The following is a 23,433-nucleotide window of genomic DNA, read 5'->3' as shown; positions in this document are numbered from 1 at the left end:
TTTTTAAACACAAAACTTATGATCTCAATTATTATGAGAATTGAAAAAAGTCTTAATATAGAGAGCGTGATTCATTGTAAATATTAAATAAAATTAAAACCTTATGTTACGAGTAAATTATTGATTCCTGCAGTCTATTTTCGCATTATTTTATTGTAGGATTTTAAAAAAAATGAAGGTGAAGTGCAGAGTGTCACTGTAGATTTACTGGAGGCATTTACTTACAAAATACGAAAGACCAAATTACATTTACATTTTAAGGTGTTTTAAATAATCAATGTTATTTAAAAATTTTAATTTACAATTTTAAAAAACTGTTGTAAAATCTGTGTTTATTAAACAAATATATCCTATTACATAATATTTTAAGGTTGCTGCCAAAAGTTGGTAAGTCGATAATTTAGATATTTAGAGTTAACAATGGATTGTGTTTATATATATGTAAATATGTATGCTAGAAAAAAAATTCAAGGCCTTCCGATATATGCATGTTTTCGAGACCAATTTTTGGCAGTAACCCTACAATTGCATCTTTAGTATTCTGTTGCTAGAGGCCCCAGCCCCCCTCGAGCGTAAAAAAAATCATATAAATAAAGTAATATTCATTATAGAATATTTAGGTAAACTAAAAATATTGTAATTGAATTCATGATAATGAAATAAAATTAAGATTTTCATATAAAAAAGATCTTTTTAATAAATTGTAGGTATTCTGTCGTGTAAATCAATATCGTAATAGAAAAAAAAAACTATTTGGTAGCAATAGAAATTCATTCCTATTTTACGAGAAGAAAAATAAATAAACGATATATTTAAATTAGTTTGTGCCAATTTGTACTGTCACTAGGTATATATTTTCATAAAAAAAATAATATTATTTTCTAACCTATAATCTCAAATCGGTTAGTATCGTCAGGCAGCAATAATAATATATTTACTACGTCTATAAATTAAGTATTAATTCAATCATAAATAATAATCATTAAACGTACCAGTCGTAAACAGGACCATTCAAAATAATATACTTTTAATAATTATTGTGTCACTGAATCCCTCGTAATATTGACTTTGCAATATGTATACATATTAAATAAAATATTCACAGACCAAAAGACAATAAAAAAATTAATATGCAAAAGTAGGCGAAATATCTGATTTGAATTGAACAGGGGTGTATTTTCAATATGTACTATAAAATTATATTTTATGCGTAATTAAAAAAATGTGTGACAGTGGAATTTAGCGGGGAAAGTAATATTTACTAAAAAACTAAAGAGTATACGAACATAATTATTTAAAAAGGCTACTTAGTTATTTACATTTTACATTAAATGTATTTCTTAAAGTAGAGCTATAAAAAAAATATTCAGAAAGCTTCAATATAATTGAAATGATTAATTATTATTGTTATAAGCATATTTTCAGTCTGAGGTAAAATCGTCGCCACCGTGGTGAACTGACCTACGTGTTTATGTTGCACGTACCATACAATTTAAAGGTCCTACTTAGTTTGGTCAAATAAAATTATTTTGAAATACATGTGGTGCATGCGGTCAGTTCACTGCCATAACGTCGAAACATTGTGTAAAATAAATTATATTCAACCAACCGTGGATTAAAAATAACAATGTGAATATGATTGACCATACTCCACTGAAAACAACAAACATTCATATCTCATTTCTGTTCAACTATAAGACTCTCGGCCATTAAGTGACAATTCGAGAATTCAACACTTTACGATTACATATGAATATGAATAGATAAAATAAGACAGTCACTCAGACATAAATGCAAGACGCAAGCAATAAATTAACAATCAAAATCTACAAAGGCATTGCAAGAATACTAGTGACTAAATTGACAAACATTTCTACTTAAAATACTGACAATAAAAATATTATAATTTATTTCGATAGTAATCATTAGCAAGGACACCTAATATTAATAATATATCACCAAGCGAGAGATAAAAATATCCTTCCGAGGCATATGCGATAGTTTATTCTGCCGATTAATATTCGCAGGTAGATTAAGCACTAAGCACAATTGGTAAAAAACAGTCACTTCAATGTCTAGAGGCGTCACTTTCGTGACCGGAATCTCGTCCGTTTTCCCGGTGCGTGTCTCTACATCGATCACGATCACGATCTCGATCCCGGTCCCGTCTGTCTCGACTGTCTCTATATCCGTCTCGATCGCGTGCCTTTTCCTGATCACGATGACTCCTGCTGTCTCTATCTCTGTCTCTGTCCCTGTCTCGGTCACGGTCTCGATCCCTGTCCCTGTCTCTGTCTCTGTCATGATAGCTATCCCTATCCCTATAATCCCTGCTGTCATGATAATTGTCTCTGTAATGTGTTCGTCTCGAATGATACCGGTCTCCACTAGACATTGGCGTATGCACTTCGACTTTAATATTAGCAGTTGCCGTCACTTTGGTAGTGATACCGCCCATAGCAGGTTTGGTAGGAGTGGACCGTCCCGATCCGGTGTCCGTGTTATATGTCGTAGTCTCTACCACGACCTCCGGTTGAACGGTGATGGACTGCATTGAGGAGTGATGCGATGAGTGGGACGAATGGCACGAGGGAGGCTCCTCGGTGATGGTGGTGAGACTGGGAGGCCTCGGTCGGTGATGGGGGGGCGGGGCGTGACCCGACACTCTCCGACATCGCACGGGAGACGCCTCCGGAGAAGGTGTCGATATTCGATCGCAGTATTCAAGCGGTATTACCTGGAAAACGGATTATATTATACTCATGCTACAGAGACAAAAATTGCCTAGCAGAAAGTAAATTAAGTTAAATATCGGATGTAAAACGTAAACTAATCTGTGAAAAATATAGATATTATGTAGTTGTCAATGTGAATGACCAGTAATAATAATGTGACATCATCTCAACGAGTCAAATGAAAAGCAGTGCTTCGAACTGTTATTTTTTTTTCGTTTCGGTTTTCGTTCTGGTTCAAGTAAAAATATAACTTATAGGTAGATCAGTTCGGTTCCGGTTTTCGGTTCAGCTCCGAGTGATTAATTTTTAATTGTTATTTGTATTAAAAACAATTTTCTACCAAAATTTTGAACATTTTATGGCACTTATATGATAGCCCGGCGCCACGCTCCGAAACTAACGGTTATGCTGCACCACTGACCGTGGCCATAATTTTTAAAAATAATATAACATAAATTATGAGAATTATGTCGAGATGCATCACGACAACTAAACGACAACTGAATTTTTTTTTCCGGTTCGGTTCCGGTTTTCGTTTTGACAAAAATAACGGTTTTTCCGGTTTTAGTTCAGTTCCGGTTCGAAGCCCTGATGAAAAGTCAAAATATATGATGATGAATGAAAATATTTTTTGTAATATCAAAATTACCTCTGCGGCGGGTCCAATCAAAGATAGCAACACGGGGAAGAACAGTAATCCATTGACAAGGCCAATAGCAATCAGAGAAAGAAGGATTGTGAAGAAGTATCTGATGATGAAGTTAAAATCGGCGGTGGCGAGCATCCCGACGGCGAACAACGTGGTGAGCGCTCCGTGGAGGACGGGCCCCAGCATGTGCTCCATCGCCAGGCGGATGCGGCGGTCACGCCCACCGATCGATGTCACAAAACTCTGCAATGCAACAAATTAATACCTCATCAATATCTCACACAAAAAAAACTTGTTAAATAGAATAGTGTGAATTATGTATTGTCAAACTTCAAACTTATTTTTAACATTTTACAGTAAAACCTCGTAAATACAAATTCCACAGGACCGAAAATTGAAAAGAAATTCGAATTACGAATTATGAAATGTTTATGAAGAGTTTTGAAATTTTTTTTTTTTTTTTGATTTTCATTAATATTGTTTACGATCATAGATGTGCCTACCAAATTTCTGGTTCCATGTGTGTTAATGGATCATAAAATGTCAGGATTATTTTTATTACCTTCTTAAAATAAGTAATTTATGATGTTTTAAGAAAAGTCTGTCACAATTTTCAATGACTATTGATTGACTGATTTTGATTTTTTTTGATTTTGACTAATTTTCAATGGCTCATGAAATAGTGTACTTTATTACGATTTATTGAATATTTTTATATGCCAGGACTCTGAAATAATTTCGAATTAAAGGTATGGTTTTATATGAAAATAATGTTCAAGGGTCTTTTTTTTCGCGACAATTTCGAATTATGGCGAATTCGAATTATCCCTGTTCTTATTAACGAGGTTCTACTGTATATCTACTAAAACAAATATGACTATTCTGGATCATATACATTTTTATCAAGATTCAAAACATATACTTATTAGTTATTACCAATTTATGACTAATAATAACATTTGTAACATTATCTCAATAATTACCAGGCATATGTGCACAGTGAAATGCACTCCAATGCCCACTGCAACGATCAGCAAGACAGCGGGGATGGCTGAAAGCTTTATTCCCAACAGAGCCATAGCACCCAGCAGCTGCAACACTATGGCCATGAGCACCAGCACCACCAACACAGCTGCCCACACATTTAGCAGAAGGATCCCGACCACGAGCAGCACGGCACCCAACGCGCACGCCAAAGCCAGCGCCAGAGATGGCCGCAGATGAAGATACTGCTCCCAGAATATGAATGGGATGCCGGTGGGGAAGTTGGCCAGTCCCTTTGCTTCAAACTTGAGGCAGAGACCTCTCACTGCGGCAATCAGAGTCTTAATGCTTTCCGTGTCGTGCAAGCCATGCAGGTAAAATGGCAACTGTGTGTAAACCAGGGGCATAGATTTAGGTATTTTCAATTCGTATTCTGATGGAACATGATTCCAAATTTTTGGTTCGGGTTTCAAGTTAGCCTGGGAGGCTCCATAAGCAATCACGTCATTTCCTGCCCAGGCTGATAAGTAATTATAAAACGCTTTGGGGTTGATGATTCCCTCGCTGTCCACGAGCCTCACTTGGGTGACCAGAGATTTGTCAATCGGATTGTCGACGTAGCCAGTCTGGACCAAAAGTTTGTAAGCCAGAATGGCTTCCTCGCTGGCATTGGAATACCACCTCTCCTGAGTTATTCGACCGTCGGCGAACTCGGTATCGAACGCTTTCTGCAGTTCAAGCAACCAGTCTCTGAACAGACTCAGCCAAAACTCGGGCAGTCCTCCGTTATCGTTTTTTATTATGCTCGGGATTCTAACGAAAGCCTCATGATAATCATAGAGTAGTCGTTGATTGGTCGGGTATTCGAAGTCTCCCTGTGTGACGGCGTACATGTTGTAAAAACCAAAGTATTTTCCTTGGAGTGTTAGGAACTTGTGTTCGTTTGTGTTATGTGGAACTATGTCAGTAAGCTCAAGCCCGTCGGAGATCTTAGTTGCACCCCAAACACTCGCGATCAGAATGCCTATCAGGGCGATCATGGAAAATCCCTAGAAAAAAACATTTGAATGGTTAAACTGATGCGGTAGAAGAAACTAGATGGGCATGATTTATTTCAAATAAATGTGTATATTGTTTTTTTATTGGCTCTACAATCCTACATGAATCTCAGACGGCTTCCGAAGAGGTTTATGAAGAGATTTTTGAACGAGAAACAATATAGTAAGAAGATCTAAAAAATATAGTATATGGAACATTTTTCATTTTGGTATCCTTCAGAACTATAGCGTATTTCGCATATTTGGCGTAAAATTATAGTAAAACTGTTATTTTACATTTTTTGCAGAATCAAAATTATTATAGTATGGTTGGCAACACTGCCGCTCATGAAGTCCATACTCTGGATCCAAAAACAACATGTGTTTGCAAAACATAGGATTTTAATTTATGGCTTCAGAAGCTGATTCTTCATAAATTAATTGTCCATTGCATCAATATTGGTTACAATATTTAAAATAACATTATAATTACCTTGACAGCGGGTCTCATGATGAAAGGTGTGTAGTAATTACGAGCAAATTTAGCGAGACTGAGACTCAAGCAGACAGGAGTCTCGCAATCGCCACTCTCCGAGCGATTCCCTTCTGGGTCCAACGGTTCTCTGGGAGAATCGCGCCATTTATCCTGATCAACAAACGATACATTGACAATGAGATGGGTGACAACTCTCAGACATATTACTTTCAAACAACAGCTGTAATCATAGTAATGTTCAATTAGATAGATAATTTTACCTTATCCACAACACTAGTAACGGTGTGCAATCGATCAGGTGGGAGGGCGGTGGTGACGGCGTGAACTTTCCTCGAAGCGGCTCGAGGGCTCGAGATCTTGGAGGCTCCATTGCGAGGGTTGCGTGGTCGAACGTGTCCGCTTCCCGGGATGATACAGCAGAGGATATCGGAACGGCTGGCAGAACGTCGCCGCATGTCCAGGGAGATCATGGCCGGGTACACCAGCAGCATGGAAGCCAAGTTGAACACCAGCAGGATTGCGGCCTGGTGCAAATATCACAAATTACTTTAGCTGTGTCAACAACAAAGATTGAAAATATTTCAATTGAATCGGTTTCATAATTTAATCGAAAATAATGAGGAAACTTTTATTTTACCATAATTCCATGCAACATACTTACTTACTTTCCATACTAAATATTTCTAGTTACTTACGCTATAAAATCCACAGGATAAAAGTTAGCATGGAAATAACAAATCATACAGTATTGATCTATATCGTCCGCTTACTATGCAAACCTTCTGTCTATTTTAGAAAAAAGTTCAGGAGAGAGTTAATTTATTACATTTCTTTTATAAATAAAATAGTTTTTCTACAATATTAGTTAAAGTGCACTCTTTTTTGATAGGTATACTATAAATTTTAAACTTTTTTATTTATAAAAGAATTATTGTAATATATAATACATTTTAACTCGCTCCTGAACTTTTTTCTAAAACATACAGAAGGTTTGCATAGTAAGCCGACGATATATACATACTTAACTAAGAATTAACTAAGAAATTCATATTATAAACAACAATGACAAAAATTCATAATTGAATACACTCCAATAAGTTCGAATACTAACTAGAATTTCTTCAGAATTGAAAATTCTAAATATGAACAGTATTCAATTTACCAATTTACGTCAGTCAGCAATCATTATTCTCATGTTTCATTGACGTAATATTTCATACATCAAAATTATATGAAAAGTTTATAATCAAATACTTATGTAGATTTAAAGACATCATATAAAAATAATGACAAATCAACTTTAAAAACATGATTTTATTCATAGCTTTTGTTTCATAATAATTTTAACTTTTCGAAATATTACAGCAGTAGTTTTTGTAACACTCAAGATGCATTAAATCTTAACATTAGGTACCTACCTACTTAAATCAGAAAAAAATATAAACAAAATATATCTAATGAAAAACTAGAAACATATTACCATCAGGTTTAAAAAGAAAGCAATGTAATTTTACTTGGTATTTAAACGTATTAGAGTGTATCACACTACATCACCAACCTCATGTGTGATAGAATTATTTATTTTCTGCTTATTTACAAATTTCCGAGTCATGTGGATCTCAAAAAATTCCTTTATTTTAGTGGTTTGGAGAGGAGACGATGAGAATTAATGACACAATTAATGACACAATGTTTTTATAAGTTGTCAGTTTTTATTACTGAATGTTCTGATGGTTCTGGCCTATGAACTCATAATATGACACGATGATATGTATTCAGTGGTGACTGGACAGTGAGTGGTTTCCAAAATTGCTTTTATTGGTGGTAGACTAAATGAAAGGACCTAATCAGTGTTGTTTCTGCTCAGTGAGTACTATAACTTTCTCAATAGCTTGGAACTGTCTGTATGAGGTTTTTTCAGATAGATAATTAAGCCTTTACTGATGCACAGTGCAAAACACCTTTCACTTTATTACTTATTAATATTACTTTTTTATAAAATTTAAACGGAGAATATGATGAATGACGTTAAATTATTATTATAAATTGGTTATAGCACCATATGCATTTTTAAATCGTCCCTATTGTAAACTATGGACATCTCATGTTTAGGATTGAATTTATCCAAAAAATTATATGATTCCAGTGATTCTCCAAAATGTTCACAATAAAAAAGTTTTAAGGCTAATACTAATATAAAGTCACAAACATACCTCTTTACAAATTTCTATATTGTTATTTATTTTTTTTACAGCAAGGCTTAGAGAAATGATAATGAAAAAGTCTACATTTACCATTATTTCAAAACGCATACTGACTAACTAAACACACACAAATGTAATGAATGCACATTCGTCTTCGGGCGCAGTGCAGAATGCATGTTATATTCTTACTCATATAGGTATGTATATCCATGATTTGGTTTGTATTTTAACTACCGTATGGATTTTCTTAACTAAACCAGAATTCATGCTTGTTCTCTACTCCGGTCCTTTTGATGACTATTCTGTATGAGGTACACGCTGTGGCTACAAATTTATATGGCGAGAATTGCGAGAAATCAATAGCAATAGCATATATTGAGTAATGTTTTAAATATGTGAGGGAGTGCAGTGCACTCACATGATATTAGAGAAACCGCCGCTGATGATAATGTGTTTCAAGCTTGTCATATATAAAACTTCTCACTCTCGAACATTATGGATTCATTCCATTCTCACCTGTAATGAAAAGACCCTGAGAGCCGGGATCGGAATAAGGGCCGCAGCAAAGAAGGCGCAGACGTTACTCAATGATGTGAGCAACACACTCAACCCAGTGGTCCTCAACACGGCGGGGGTGTTTCCCTCACAGCGATCAATCACCATGTTGTCGCCCTCCCTCTCTTTGGTGGCATACGCGTGCGTCAGGAGAAACATGTCATCGACGCCCAACCCGAGAGCCAGGAATGGAATTATCTGCAGTGTTGATGCGTTAAAAGGGATTCCTAAAATAATAAAAGGTGTGTTAGACCACAGGAGGAGAGACCATATATGCTGAGCTTTGAAAAAATATGCTATGGGGGAAACTCAGCCATCAGCCTCTCGTCACATCTAAAGTGAAAATGTGACATTGAATCTAGCTAGGATAATGCAATGGGTGCGAGAGTCATCGCCTTCTCCTCAAGCCAACCAAACTCCGGTGTCTTGAGAGGTTGTTTATTGCCGTCCACAAGGGTATAATGGGATGCCAGCATGACCTGTCATCACTTGGGAAACTAAGTACCCCATAATTATATTAAAGTATATTATCAAAAGTCGAAGTCACAGATTGTTGATAAATTATTATTGCTTGACTGATATGTCGTTCGATGATGCTCTTGTAGTGTGTACTGGCCTTTATTCATAATATCTAAGTAGTTATTTTGAACATTGACAATATCTTATACCTACCTACATAAACACTGACTGGTTTTCTTTTAGATTTACTCTTTAATTTATTAAATCTGCCAGAAAATACCATGGATTATTAACTAAAAAATATGCCGCAATATAAGTAGTTGACTTACCCAGCAGAGCACAGAAGCCTAAGCCTGCAGCGACAGTGACCGAAAGCAGAAGAACTCCTGCTACCCCCACTCCAGCTTGAGATCTAACCGAATCGCCCCACTGCACCAATGATAGTGCCACATACAGCAACTGAAAAAAAAAACATAAATTAATATTGGCAATAATATATTAATATAACTATCCACTGGAAATGAAAATTGTATTTATATATTTTAAATTATTAAAACTTAATTTTTATTATGGGGTATTTTTACATATTGATTTCTTTTATTACTTACGATGAATGCATATCCAATAGCAATGTTGGGGATGGAGAGTTTAGTGAACTTCCCTAATATCTCATCGAGGGCAGCAGATGAAAAAGCGTAAAAGTCGTACGATCGGTATTCCTCATCTGTCTGTGTGAACTTTTCGATTTCCTGAAAACAAAAATTTAAAAACATTGACAACCATTTACAGTGATATTGAAAAATGGACTCATGGTGCACTGGTGTAATGGAGCACTCAGTGAAAGATGTGAGTCCCACTCAGTCCTACTTTTTTGCAATTTTCTCGAAATTATGTATATTTAGAATTTAGATGAATAATCACAAATACAAACATATCATATCATTCGTACCGAAAAGTGAAAGCAAAGATAGTGGCATTTCAACACACAAAATAAAAATAAATTATTTTGATGGTAAAATTTCATAAGGCTTGATAATTGTAGTAAAAATCGTTGTCTAAGCATAATTAAAATTAACGTAGAAATCTTTTCATGTTAAAAAATTCATATTATGATACTGACCTCAGAGAACTTCTTCTGCCAGGCATCCAAAACGGCGGCCGCCTTCTGTTTGGTCCACCCGGCGTGGTGCACGCGGTAGTTGTTCACCCAATACTCATACATTTCTCGCTCCGACATCAGCTGGACAACGGTCTGCAGCGCCTTCGCGTGCGTCAGTCGCCCAGTCTTCTCCCTTACACCTCCCCCCACTATCAACTCTTCAGGCCAGTGCATGTACTTGGCGGCGAACCCGTAACATCCACCCGACAGCTCACTGCCGACATCGGGAGGCTGCGACAAAATATATTTATATAATTATCATTGAGGTTCTGGTTTCTGAGGCCTCGCCTATAAGCATTCGTCCTTATGCTGCATGAGCAGATTGTTATTCGATTCAATAATCTTAAAATGAAGCAAAAACTCAAATTGTTTCCTAAGAAAAGCAGTGATAACAGTCATTAAAATATTAATTAACATTAAAATAAATATTTTTTCCATAACTTAAATATTGAGGGTTAACAAAACGCTACAAGGTTTCCAGGTTTCTGCAGGGCAAAATAGATTTGGAATCACCTTATGATAATTAGTAATTACTAATATAAGTAATAAAATAGGCAGTTTAAAAAAACTCACCAGTTGCGATTTTTTGTTAGGAGCAGTATCGGGACAGGATTCGTCAGCAGGATTCAAGCAGGGCTTCTCTTGGTAACCAGTCGAGATACCCGCCCTCTTCATGTAGGACTCGAGGATCGAGAAGGGGAACGTCACATTCGTACTCTTTATCTGCTGCACCATCTGCAACGGATTCATATGCGGCCAACTCGCACTGCTTCCGATGATGCTGTGTATAAAATAAAATATTGTAATACCCGGTCAGTATAATACATATTGTCATATATATGAGATAAATAATAGTATAATAATCAGTAAATATTATTAAATTAATACCAATTTAAAAATTTAATTATTCATGGTAGAAATGCTGCAAATGAGACAAGTATCAAAAATTTATTTTAAATTGATACAGAAGAAGTTCTCCCATATGATTATTTCTCCATAAATGGTAGCTAGAGATATTTAAAAATATTTAAAAATATCAATGGTCGTTTTCAGCTTTTCGCCATGAGCACTTTCATTATCAATAGCTCGTTAAGATATCTCCAAAATGTGGGAGGGAAAATATATTAGATATGAGGCGTCTAATTCCAAAAAGCGATAAGTCCACATTTGGTCAAAATAGCGAAAAAAAATACGCACGTATTCTTTGTATAATTTTACACAATATGTATTGATCTATAAATTCCAAAACGCGACAAAACCCTACGAAAAAAAATATTTTAAGTCTCGATTTATTACAAAAAGCGCCAAGTCCGTATTTCATATCATTTAAAGCTTGGTTGATTTCGCGCGTGTACAAGTCAGCCAATAAGAGAACGTTCAATATTAACATGACAGTGCCACGGAAATATGTGCCTTATGCAAGATAAATTAAAAAGTGAGGTTCAAGTAGCGCTACGTCCAATTTTATTTTGCCTATATTTATTACATTCAAGAGTTTATCGGCTGAAAAAATTGCCATTTGGTTCTAATTTCGAATACAACGGAAAAAATAATCTTATGCTAAAACAAATAATTGAAGCTTTCAACATAAAAACGTTGTTTCCCGCAAATATCGAATTGTGGACTTGTCGCTTTTTGTAATTGAACGCCTCATATGTTTATAAAAAAAATTAGGCTTTTAATGAATCAAAAAATTATTTAACTAAGCCTGAGGTCAGCAATTAAGAGTCAAAGAGCTAAATAATATGAATAATAACGATAACTCAGTATTTCAGTCATTTAAAATAAAATTAAGATACATTAAGTGCAAGTATGATTTTGTTTCTGAAATTATTCACCCACAGAATACATACAGGCGAATGGGGCAGATTTGTAGTCGTCTTAGCGTGGTTGAACGAATTTATAATTTCTTATCGTTTGCCATATATTTCTAATTTTCATCTAATATTCCTATAGTCATAAAGAGAAAAAAGTGAACAGTGTATAAAAAAAACTAGGCTCTAACTATTGCCGATTGTTAATTTATTACATGACTGGTTGGTTTGGTTTCAAATACATAAAAACGACAAAGTAGACAAGACATATTTGACATTTTTACACATGTTAGACAAAATTGAATGACAACAGTTTTTAATGCAATGTCAATTTATTCCAGTGTGAAGCATTGTAAAACAATGATGTATTGAGTTTCAAGAAAATTGTTTATGATATTTATTAAGACTGATGATGTTCATGAATTAAGTAAGTATCTATATTATTCATGAAAATTGGGTAAGTAATTCCTACAACGTAGACTGTAGGTGTACTGGTGTAGGTAGACTCAGTCGAGAGTCTAGAATCAAACCATAATAATTATTGTTTAGGTAGGTACGCTATGGGCAATCCGACAAAAATAGTGCACACTTTTTCAGTGGTTCTCTTATTTGTTTTCATTAATTAAGAATACTCATATAATATTGATGGTGTCAGTTAGTTTTTTTTTTGAATTCATTAAGCTCTGCCTAAACCTAACCATAACCGATAAAATATATTCTTTTATCTACAAAATATCTAAAAGTGAAAATAGGAGAAACTTTTTGCGGACTGCCAACACAGAAATAAAACATAATATTATTTATATAGTAACGTATAATGACGTCTGATCGTGGTTGATTTGCTCACGTAGAACCATTAATCTATTTTAAGAACAAAATCACAATCCACAAACACTTAACAGGTGCACGGGTTTCTAAGATTATATTGAACTTTTTAGCACAGGCATTTGTACACCAAAAATTCGCGGACCACCAGAAAATTTCTGCGGACCACCGGTTGAGAAACACAGGTCTAGACCGTATACATAATATTAGTAATTGTTGATATATACAAGATAATGATATTAAAAATAATCGATGCTTATAATAAGATTATTTTTATTTCACTTAATTTCCAAGTGACTAATAATATGCTTCGATTATGAGCGAAAATGGTACCTTTTATCCACAATTGCACAATCAATTTAATTATTTAATTTATATTATATCATTTATCAGAGATACTCACGGTATTTTGACAGGATAATCAGGTCCAAGGAGCTTGGAGCCCTCCCAGAAGCAATCCAGCGGCGTAATGAACATGCAAGGTATCACACCGTCGAAGATCTGGTCCAGGAAATACGGCGACTCTATAATCGGTACACTCGGCCTGTGGCAGAGGTCTTTCAGTCTCCAGGTGATGTCAAATAGGTGGACCGTGACGGCGGTGGCTCGTCGCACTGCAGCCTCGTGGGCCAGGAGAGAGCGGACGTTCAACGCTGAAGCTTGGGGGTCTTTCGGAGATGAGATGGCGAGCTGGTGAGTGGCCGTTACGCCAACATCGCCGCCGACAGCCACGCGAAGGTATTGCAACTCCGATTCCAAGCGGCCACCCTCTGGAAAAGATCGGACGATTAATGATCTGCAAATTAATTTCCATTCCATTGTCAACGCTAGTTTACTTAATTCATATAGGTACCTATATACCCGTGTACCACATATTATTATTTTTTCTCTCCTTGTAGAATGCGTGCACAGGAGAAGTATTCATAAACACCGGTCTTGATCCCGTGGCTAGAAGGCAAATGCTGTAGGTACTTATCTGAAAACACTGATCAAATGGAGAGAGTAAACTCAGGGCATCCGTGGTGCATCATCATAAACCAAAACTGCGTGATGAATCGATTTTACGGGCTGGAGTTGTCCAGATGCGTATCCAGAAAATTGTACGTATGTAATTTGTTGGATCACAGTTCACCGTAAGTTGTTGTATCGGTAATAATCAATTTTTATATTCATTGTAAATCAAATTCATGTCAAAATTTAAAAAAATATGCAGATACGTAATAAAACCCACAGATAGAAGAAAATAGGTAGTTAGGTAAATAAGTGAATTCGAAATATGTATATGGAATTCTTAATAATTCAAAAGAAGGTTAGCAAGTAGATACACGTGAAATGCTTCACGAACAACGCGTTATTTTTAGATCTTTTCATTTACTCAAAATGTCTTATTGAGATACGACTAAAGCAGACATACATATCGAAATCGAGTAAGACAGATAAGAGGCAAAGGTACACATAAATATAAAATGCATATAAAGGTGTGCACTGGGCTGGCTATTCAATTATTTATTGTCAATGTTTAAATCCCCAACAACACGACGTACGACACTACACATGGTGCTAGCGGAATCTAGTTGACCATCTACAGGTGCACCAGGAACGAACATAATATGTAGCGTTTAGTGTGCTTAAAATAGTGTACCTACCAGTGGCGAAGGGTGACTTTTGGAAAGAGGTGGGCTGTGGAGTAACCACGCTTGTCAGATATATTTACGGGAAATAGGAAGATAACCCAATATTACTACTGATGAATAGGTACACTAAATCGATGAAAATTCAAAAGCTCAATTAGTTTGATATAATTAGTTTATAAATAAGCAATTAGTTTGAATTATGTATTTTCCTAAACATTTATAAACGTAACATACCCACGCTCTTTGGTATAAATAACTGATAAATAAAAATCGCGAGATAAATTATTTTATATTTTTAACAACAATCTATATTTATGTGATTGAATCCCATAGAAATGATTTTTTTAAATTATCTTATTAATAATTATTTTGAATAAATGTGCCCTAGCGATGTAAGCGCTAATTAAACAACTTATGATTTCGGAATAAAAAGTCAGACAGCGATCGGCGCCAAGAGACTGAAGTCATACAAAGCAGATCTGGAAAAGGGTTCTAATTAATTCATAATATAGTTGAATCCAGGCGGCGCTAGTATGTGTATATGGTTATATACCTTACTAAATAAAATAAAATTTCTAAATTCTGACGATAGATGACTCTCAATTGAACGGATTTCTCAGTGTATTTATTTATTTTTTAAATTAAACTATTTACTTGAAGATCTATTTTTCTTAGAAGGTAGGCTTTAAATAATTGTCTACTATGGAGCCTTCGCCACTGGTACCTACCTATATTCATTACAAATTGCAACCGAATTAATATATCATTCCATCCGTATGTATATAAATTAAATTACAGTTAGATACATGTCAATTGTACTATTAGGTACATTTTTTTCCGTAGCACAGTTCATCGTGAAATGTCTTACCGGAAAGAGATGGCCGTATAGCGATGCGATCAAAAAATTAAGTGTCTATCACGAAGCATTGTTATTATATTTAGTAAGAACATTAATTTGATATGTAGGTATGACCTGATACTTACGACTATGAATGTAATTCTATTTACATGTTCTTCCGTTATTCTCTTGTATTCCGGTGGTTTTTATTACGTAATTTGTATTATTGTATACTATTATTGTGTACTATTACGTAATTTGTATTATTTGTAATGTGTTTTATTTAGACATGAATTTGATCTCAATACTATACGGCCATCTCTTTCTGATACATCTCACGGTGAACTGTGATACGGCCAACTGCATACGTAAGTGATTAGAGCCACACTTTTAGATGAGAAATATCATTTTATTTTGACCGCGATACAAATCTATATTCTGCAGGTATGTCACAATTTAAATAATACATAGGTAATAATATATCATTGTCTGTCTATTGTAATTATTTTCGTTTACCTTCGTCCAGCAGGCAGTCTTAGGGAAAATGGTACTTACCTGCCTACTTGCAGGAGCAGGAGTCAGTTAGGGTGGAACTTGGGGGCTATTTTATAAAAATCTAAGATTCTGAATGTGCGAATTCGCTGTGACCTTGATCTTATAACGTAGTATATACGGCAAAAGACCACCGTATTGGTAGTCTTGGCATAAATAAGGCTTGACATTAAAACGTATGTAAAACGTTGATAAACTGATAAACATATCACGGGCTATCAATAAACAGTGTTTTACACGCGCGTTCTTCGAGGAGATGCGACACGGGCTGTATTGCCAATCGTTTCGTCTACGGACGAAGCGTGTCAAATTTAGGTGGTGTTTTTTTCGTGGCAACCTGTAAAAGTTAAAGGTAAAGGTGGAGTTTATTGAGACCGTTTTGTGACACAATGCGAGAGCACGGACCACACCCCGTGCGGCTCTGCCACGGAGCCAGGCGACGCCAACCATTTGATTGTACAAAGGAAAACGGCAAAACCATCAATCATAAAATTTGACATAATATTTTGACAAAGGTTCGACAAAATAGCATTGAGTATTGAGTAGTTTCTTACGTAGGCACCTATCTGTAGCTTATGGTTTACTAAATTATTACAGTAGTGTTTCTTCGGTTAAGATTAAGTAAATACTTTTTCTGGACCCTCGTCTACATGCAGAAACACTACATAGGTATTATTAAATTTATATTATGCCAAAACTATTCTGAACGAATACAGGCAATAAGGTTAAATAAATAGTTCAGGTATGTTCTATACTTATATTATATTATTCATTTTAATTAATCCATTAGTAAGCCAATGATACTATTGAATTATTCACCACAGAATTTTAGCCAATCCCAAGAATCGACAATGGTGAGCACGCGGTCCTAGGTGTCTATTATGACATGGTAAAAGTGAGTTTTCATTCGACTGACACTCCCGAGTAACCGATCTCAAATAAACCAGACCATCTAGAAAGGAATTCTTAAGAATCAAGGATAATTCAAGGAACGATATTCTGACTATATTGAGTCTCATCCCCACCCACAGATAATCACAATGAAATGGCGTAAAATTATCTGTAACGCGGTAATCCCAACATCATAATGCCTTGGCACTATATGTATAGAAATACTTACAATGAATAGTTTTTTACAATAATTAAGCGAATAGCGAAGCCTATCGAAGCGAATGCAAACATTATTAAGCTAGTAGTCAACATTTCTCGTAAGACGTAGTCTATTAAATTATTATTGCGTCAGAAAAATGAAATGTAATTAAAATTAATTTGTCTGTTAACTTTCTCTTTGTAAGACAATTGAGGCGAAAAACGTTGAAAAATAATAAAATTAAAATATAAAAATATTTGTCAGCTGTGGGAGTCGAACGTTAAGCGGTCACCCATCCAACAAGTATAATAGCGTTAAATCCGCGAAGGCCTCGAGAGAGGCTGTTGAACACACCTAGACTTGATTAAGAAGTTAAAAGCCGTTAAAGAAGAATACACAATTTTTATATTTTTTATTTTCAATAACTTTTCAGGAATATGTCCGACGTCAAGCACTCTCCAAAATTTAGTCTTAACGAATGTACTTGCTAATAATTTAATAAACCAGTGTTTTTATTCAACGAAACAAATCTACACTCTGACTTATTTTTATGGACTTTCGTTGTACAGTAGGCACATACTCCAAACGCGACGCCCGATTGACAACCCCAGCATCGGAATGCCATTGTGGTCGCGGTGCGTCCTCTCCTTTCACTCGCTGGCAAAGCCGAAGCCGAAGACCCAAATCGAGGAAGACGTCAAAGTGGACGAGGCGGACTCTTCTCGGAAGCGAATCAATGAAGGGACGGCGATGGGGCTGTGTGGGACGCTGTGACTTATGGGAATGTGCGCCAGATCAATAATTGAAAAGGCACCTAGCCCTTTATAACCTTGCAAGCTATTCATTGCGCTCGTGGTTTTGAATGGGTATTATCGATAACCGCATTGAAAATAGTAAGTCGTTTGTGTAAGATACCTACCGGAGCAAAGAATCGTTTAAAGGAATCTCGTGATGAAAATATCTACTCAGACAGGCCTGTGTTGATTTTATAATATTACCTACATTACCTAATATTTATTAGATACCTATTCTAACGCAATACAACAAAGTAAATTTGCGCGAATGAGTTAAACAAAAAATGTGTCTCAATAACACAACTAAGCATATAATTAATAAATCAATGGTCAGAACATAATATTACTTAGTATATTATAAATAGAAAAAATAATTTGGATGTAATACCCCATTCTGTCCAAGACAAAGGAGGATTATCTCACTGGCAATGGGCCACCCCACTTCAGACCCCGAGACCGGACCCACACATAGATAGGAATTACATATTACCAAAATAATAATTCACTAACGTTATAAGGAGTCCATCAGAGATATGAACGAATGCATTACTTGTACATGTTTCGACAAATGCCAGATATTCTACTATTTGATTTTTCAGGGAAATCCGTAAACCTTTTAGCAAGTAAATATCACGTTCTCTACTAATGTTTAACTAAGCCGTTCACATGGAAATTCTGCCCTGTTCTGTTACCGCTGTTCGCATGGATGATTTAGATTGACACAGACCACGCAATCGACCCGTCAGAATATTATAAAGGGAACCTCGAAACAGTTTAAACCGGTAATAAAGAGATGGTTATTTCTGTCAAAGTTAGTATAAAATATTACCCAAACCATAAAAAAAATCCTGCAAATGACAATGAACCCTAATAATATAACCATTCACACACATGACGTACCTACTTGTAGGTAAACAAAAAATAAACTACTAATATTATTATATTTTATCGTCAATCATCCTCAATAATAATTATATATTAGATATCGGGTGTGATTTATGATTATTTAATTTTCGATCGTGGGGGGGCAGTCGCAGTCGGTGTATCGTGTTTCTACGTCCCTAAAGGGAAATTAATCAGAGACGAATAGGATACAGTATTTAGGTTCTTACTCTTGACGTTAAGACACACACGATAATTAACATACTCATAATATGTAGAGAAATAGCTGTAGTACCCCGAATCATGATGTTTCACTAATCTTAGGATCTTCACCGCATAGCCCGGCATAATAATATGAAAATGAAATAATCCGATCATCACGAACGTATTTACAACGAATCGATTATCCTCTACGTACCATAATTATTTCGATTCATATCGTAAAAATAGATCAATGAAGAAAAAAAGTTTCAGAAACAAAATAAGTGCGGGAGCGCTTCTGGCATGAGCAATTCGAAAAAAATAAAGAATCAGACGATATGATCTCCAAATGCGTGCCGCTTCTAGAGATTTAATACGCTATCCTTTCGGCGGCCGTTTATTTATTTACATAGGCCGTAATTGCCCGTGCATCTCATTAAATCCTTTAAAATAATGAATGACTCGGGGGTTGATTGCCTTCGATAAGTGGGTCTCGTGGACCGAACGGAGCCACCAAATTACATACGCACTGAATTAGTTCACCGGCTAATAGTATCTTCGAATGGGTAGCCTGAGTAGCCACAAGCCATGAATCTCGCAACCTGAACAAACTGAGCCAAATGTCAGTGATTCAGTAATTAGATGGCATTGCAGGGGTTTCGTGAAATATGTACGAGAACACTTTTACGAAGTCAAATTGGTCGAAGCCATCGGGCCGATTCACGATGAGGTAGAGACTAATTAATTAAAATCGAATAAAATTGTCATCGATTAGCTCTTTGTCGAAGGGGTCTAGGACGATTCGGCGCCGGGACAACTAGGCGCTACGCAATCGAATGAAAATCAAAAATATATAGATGTTCATAAATTGTGGGCACTTTTAAAATACAAGTACCTAGATAATGTAATACTTGGTGAGAATTTCAAAATGAACACACAAATAATGATTTACTTAATTGCGCATATGTTTAAATTCCCATGAGAAGAGAGTTCTTTTATTTTGGTATGACGCGTCAGGCGTAATAATTCTCAATCCGCAATAAAAAAAAAAAACACTAGTAATTCACTGGCGCACAAAATTGTGTTTTTGCTAATTGATTTTCAAATGCAAATAACACGTTAATTACAAAATTAATTAAAAGGGACCGTAAGCCTCGTCTACTACTTGTCTACTTTCTCTATCAAATCGTAACGAACATCTATTTATTTCATTAATGAACATTAATTTATTCGACAGTGCGGCGCCCACTCGTCCTGTCGTCCATCTGTCCCAGTGCCTTGCCGAAGTCGTAATTTGGACGAATCAAATAATAACTACCTACCATTAATTATCTGAGACATTTATTTGAAAACATTGATAGTCCATTTCTATCATTTCATTACCTATATTATTTTGTATGCATGCAATACATAAATCGCACCATCGCAACTAAACTGCCACGATCCAAAAAACGTCAAACAGAGAAAATCAGCTTTGAAGTTTTTACCTTTCGCATTTTTGTACTGTGTTTTTGAAATATGTTTAGATATTGAATGAAGTTTTCACTTGAATTTGATGACTGACAGATATGAAATTTTCGGCACATATACTATGAACGATAGACAATGAAACGTAGTAATTGACTCAAAACACGTAAATTTGGACTTGTGGCGGTTTAGTTGCGAGGGTTCGAAATATGATAAACTACCCTCGATTGCCGCCGATAGCACCCTTTTGTGTAGAATAGATGCGCTGAACCATACATTGGATAAGACAACAAAACATTATGACAATCTCGACGAGTAATTTGACAGATAAAATAATTACGAATAGGTTACCTATTATGAAAACACCGTTGGCCGACAAAATGTTAAACAAAGGCAGCGTTACAAAAATCAAACGAAAAGATCAGTGCCATTGCCAATGCAAACATATAAAACGGTTCATAGATTAAAATGTAATGCAGAAAACTGTCCACCGCGCAGTCGATATGTATACAATTATTACAAAACAATAAAACAAGACAGCCGCATTCGTCAGCACCAAGAGTAAAACTCAATCAGTGTTTCGCAACACAACACAAGAAACTCGCAAGGACTTAAACGTAACACCAAGCGCTGACTCCAAGAATTATCTAAAAATAAAGGTAAAGGTGTAAACTGCAAGGAGTGCAAGGTATCAAAGACAGTGAACATCTGGTAAGTTAGAATAGTTCTGCATTCAGCTGACGAAAATTTGTTCACTTCAACTTTTTAATTCTGGTTTAAACACCAAGTAGTTTTGCGCATGGTTTAGATTGAATGTGTGGAATGCACTGCGTCAACTACTGTCTACACTTTTTCACGAGAAGCAATCATCTTTTTATATGCTGATTTTAATACAAAGATGTATAAAAAATATAAGTAGTAGATATTTTGAACAAACCATAGTACACAAAACATTTTCGTTGCGAATACTTCAAAATTACAGTGCTTATTTGGTGTAAAATTATAGTATCTATAATTTACATTTTTCGCGGAATCATTCGGTAGGCAACACTGGCGAGATATTGAAAAGAATTAATCCAATACTGGTGGAGACGCATGCGCTAGAACTTTCATCACGAAAAAGGCCATTTTTTAAATGGTTTGCAGCAGCCGATGCGCTCCTCTAGCGAACGAAATAATACACGAATGCAGACAAGACTATTGGAGATTGGTTTTGACAACATGAATTATTATCACTGCATTGATTCTGCAACGTATCGTCATGTGGTGCTAACGTAGTTATGAAATAAAATAAACTCTAAAACCTAAAGTACCTACTTAATTAGCTAACATTGGTTTCGGTTTTTTTATGTGCCAGCTGTTCAATACAGCAATACTGTAGGTTTTAAAAAATCGCAAGAAAATTGGAAGATTCCGTTTCACTTGGTGATTTAATTGGGTGGGAGTTTCGAAAGCACGATATATGTTTCAAATGTTATTATAATTTGATCGGTCATAGAAAAAATCCTGTGATTGAGAAGAATTTGACGCGATTGATGCAAATGTGCGAACGGTTGGAATCATTCGGTGAAATAGTATCTACGAGCGGGTAAAGCAGACCAGACCACCCGCGAGCGGCCGCCAAGAGCCGGGTGGCTCGGTGACTAGTGACTGGTCGCTAGTAGCGGGTGGCCGTATGCGCAATGCCCTACCCGGCGCATGTCATACTCCGCCGGCGCAACCATGGACCAGACAGGGATGCTACAAACGTATCACACTCTCCAATATCGATTAAATGCCCGATATTTGGCCATACAGACTGCCCGAAGCAAGGAGTCCCAGACCTAAATAATATGTTATAAAACTAAGAAAATCATCCCTGATTCACCTTCAACAATATTATTTGTGTGCGCGCCTGATGAGGTACAGTAAAAACGAAACAACAATGCGGTCGGTCGATAGTGTGCGTGCGTATGGGGAGCTGTGATAAATGCCTGGCAGCCGATTACCGCGTATTCGTACGTATACGTATGTACGTATACAATCGACGAACCGCATCATTATTTCGTTTTTACTGTACATACCTACAAGTATAATTATTGTCGACAGAAGTACCTACTGGTAACACGTGTTTGAATATCACCCAATTTGAATGATCGTTTTATCACATTAAATAACAGAACAGATTAGAATGATAAAATACGAAAGCTAATTGACATATTAAGGCATAGCAATACTTTGACACCAGTTTTAGTTTATGTCTTAATGACGGTCAGGTCAAAAAACTCATCCTAAAATATTACTAATATTGGATGCGTGTTTCGTTTACGTGACAAACTTTAATGCATATTGATAGACACGGAATTATTGAATATAACATATTTTAATCTTTTATACATGTATAGGTTTATCCCACACACCCGAGAATTGTACTTTTTTACAGCCACATACAGTAGGTAGCCAATTTCCTTTATACATTTAGTTTCTCAAAATTTCACTGTTTTTACAAGACAATAGTACTGACAAAAAATAATGTGAAAAGCTACTTCAACGTCCATTTACAACTAAAAAGATATGAATTGTGTTTTTTTTACATTCATTTTTGTTGTGTAACTGTGTTTATATCGTATGTATGTACTTATATTAAATTACAATTCACATATTAAGCTTGTACCTATGCATATTTGGTGTTTGCACTGTAAAACTGTATAGTATTGTTTTTAGATAAATAAAGATAGTAATTATGGTCACTACAATTTCACATGGATATTATAAATAATCAGAAAACCACATTTAGAAAAGTAATAGAAAACAAAACCACAAAAAAACTTCACCGTCGATTTTAATTTTAATCAAATTGACCGTTTCAGATTGATAAGAGGAAAAGGTTCAGTAATCTCCAGAAGTCTTTGACCACAAGAATGCTGGCCGACTACAACTTCCGTTGTCCAATCAACAAAAAATTCAAACAAAAGGGGATACAAGACATAGGTACAACACAATAATTATAGTTCAACATATTGTATTTCAAATAAAATGAAAGTAATATTAACTACCTATATTAAATGTGAAGTGAGCG

The 23,433-nt window shown here is 35.6% G+C and overlaps 1 protein-coding gene across 1 annotated transcript in view; it reads right to left on the bottom strand.

Moving 5' to 3' along the window:
* Positions 1-1,531: 1,531 nt before the first annotated feature.
* Positions 1,532-23,433, bottom strand: part of ptc (protein patched) — a 70,402-nt gene continuing 48,500 nt past the window's right edge. The window contains exons 3-13 of the mRNA XM_085947279.1: positions 13,321-13,687; positions 10,852-11,059; positions 10,240-10,509; positions 9,728-9,868; positions 9,449-9,578; positions 8,622-8,887; positions 6,162-6,425; positions 5,899-6,051; positions 4,368-5,417; positions 3,385-3,627; positions 1,532-2,737 (exon numbers count right to left, since the gene is read on the bottom strand). Coding sequence (XP_085803405.1) covers positions 2,069-2,737; positions 3,385-3,627; positions 4,368-5,417; positions 5,899-6,051; positions 6,162-6,425; positions 8,622-8,887; positions 9,449-9,578; positions 9,728-9,868; positions 10,240-10,509; positions 10,852-11,059; positions 13,321-13,687 — 3,761 coding nt within the window. The 3' untranslated portion in view covers positions 1,532-2,068. The remainder of the gene's footprint in view (positions 2,738-3,384; positions 3,628-4,367; positions 5,418-5,898; positions 6,052-6,161; positions 6,426-8,621; positions 8,888-9,448; positions 9,579-9,727; positions 9,869-10,239; positions 10,510-10,851; positions 11,060-13,320; positions 13,688-23,433) is intronic.

Source organism: Rhyacophila brunnea, unplaced genomic scaffold (assembly GCF_057557595.1).
Source record: "Rhyacophila brunnea isolate RB1 unplaced genomic scaffold, BYU_Rbru_1.0 scaffold_2, whole genome shotgun sequence".
Lineage (NCBI taxonomy): Eukaryota > Metazoa > Arthropoda > Insecta > Trichoptera > Rhyacophilidae > Rhyacophila > Rhyacophila brunnea.
The sequence above is the reverse complement of the archived record's forward strand: the minus strand, read 5'-3'. Positions and strand labels throughout refer to the sequence as shown.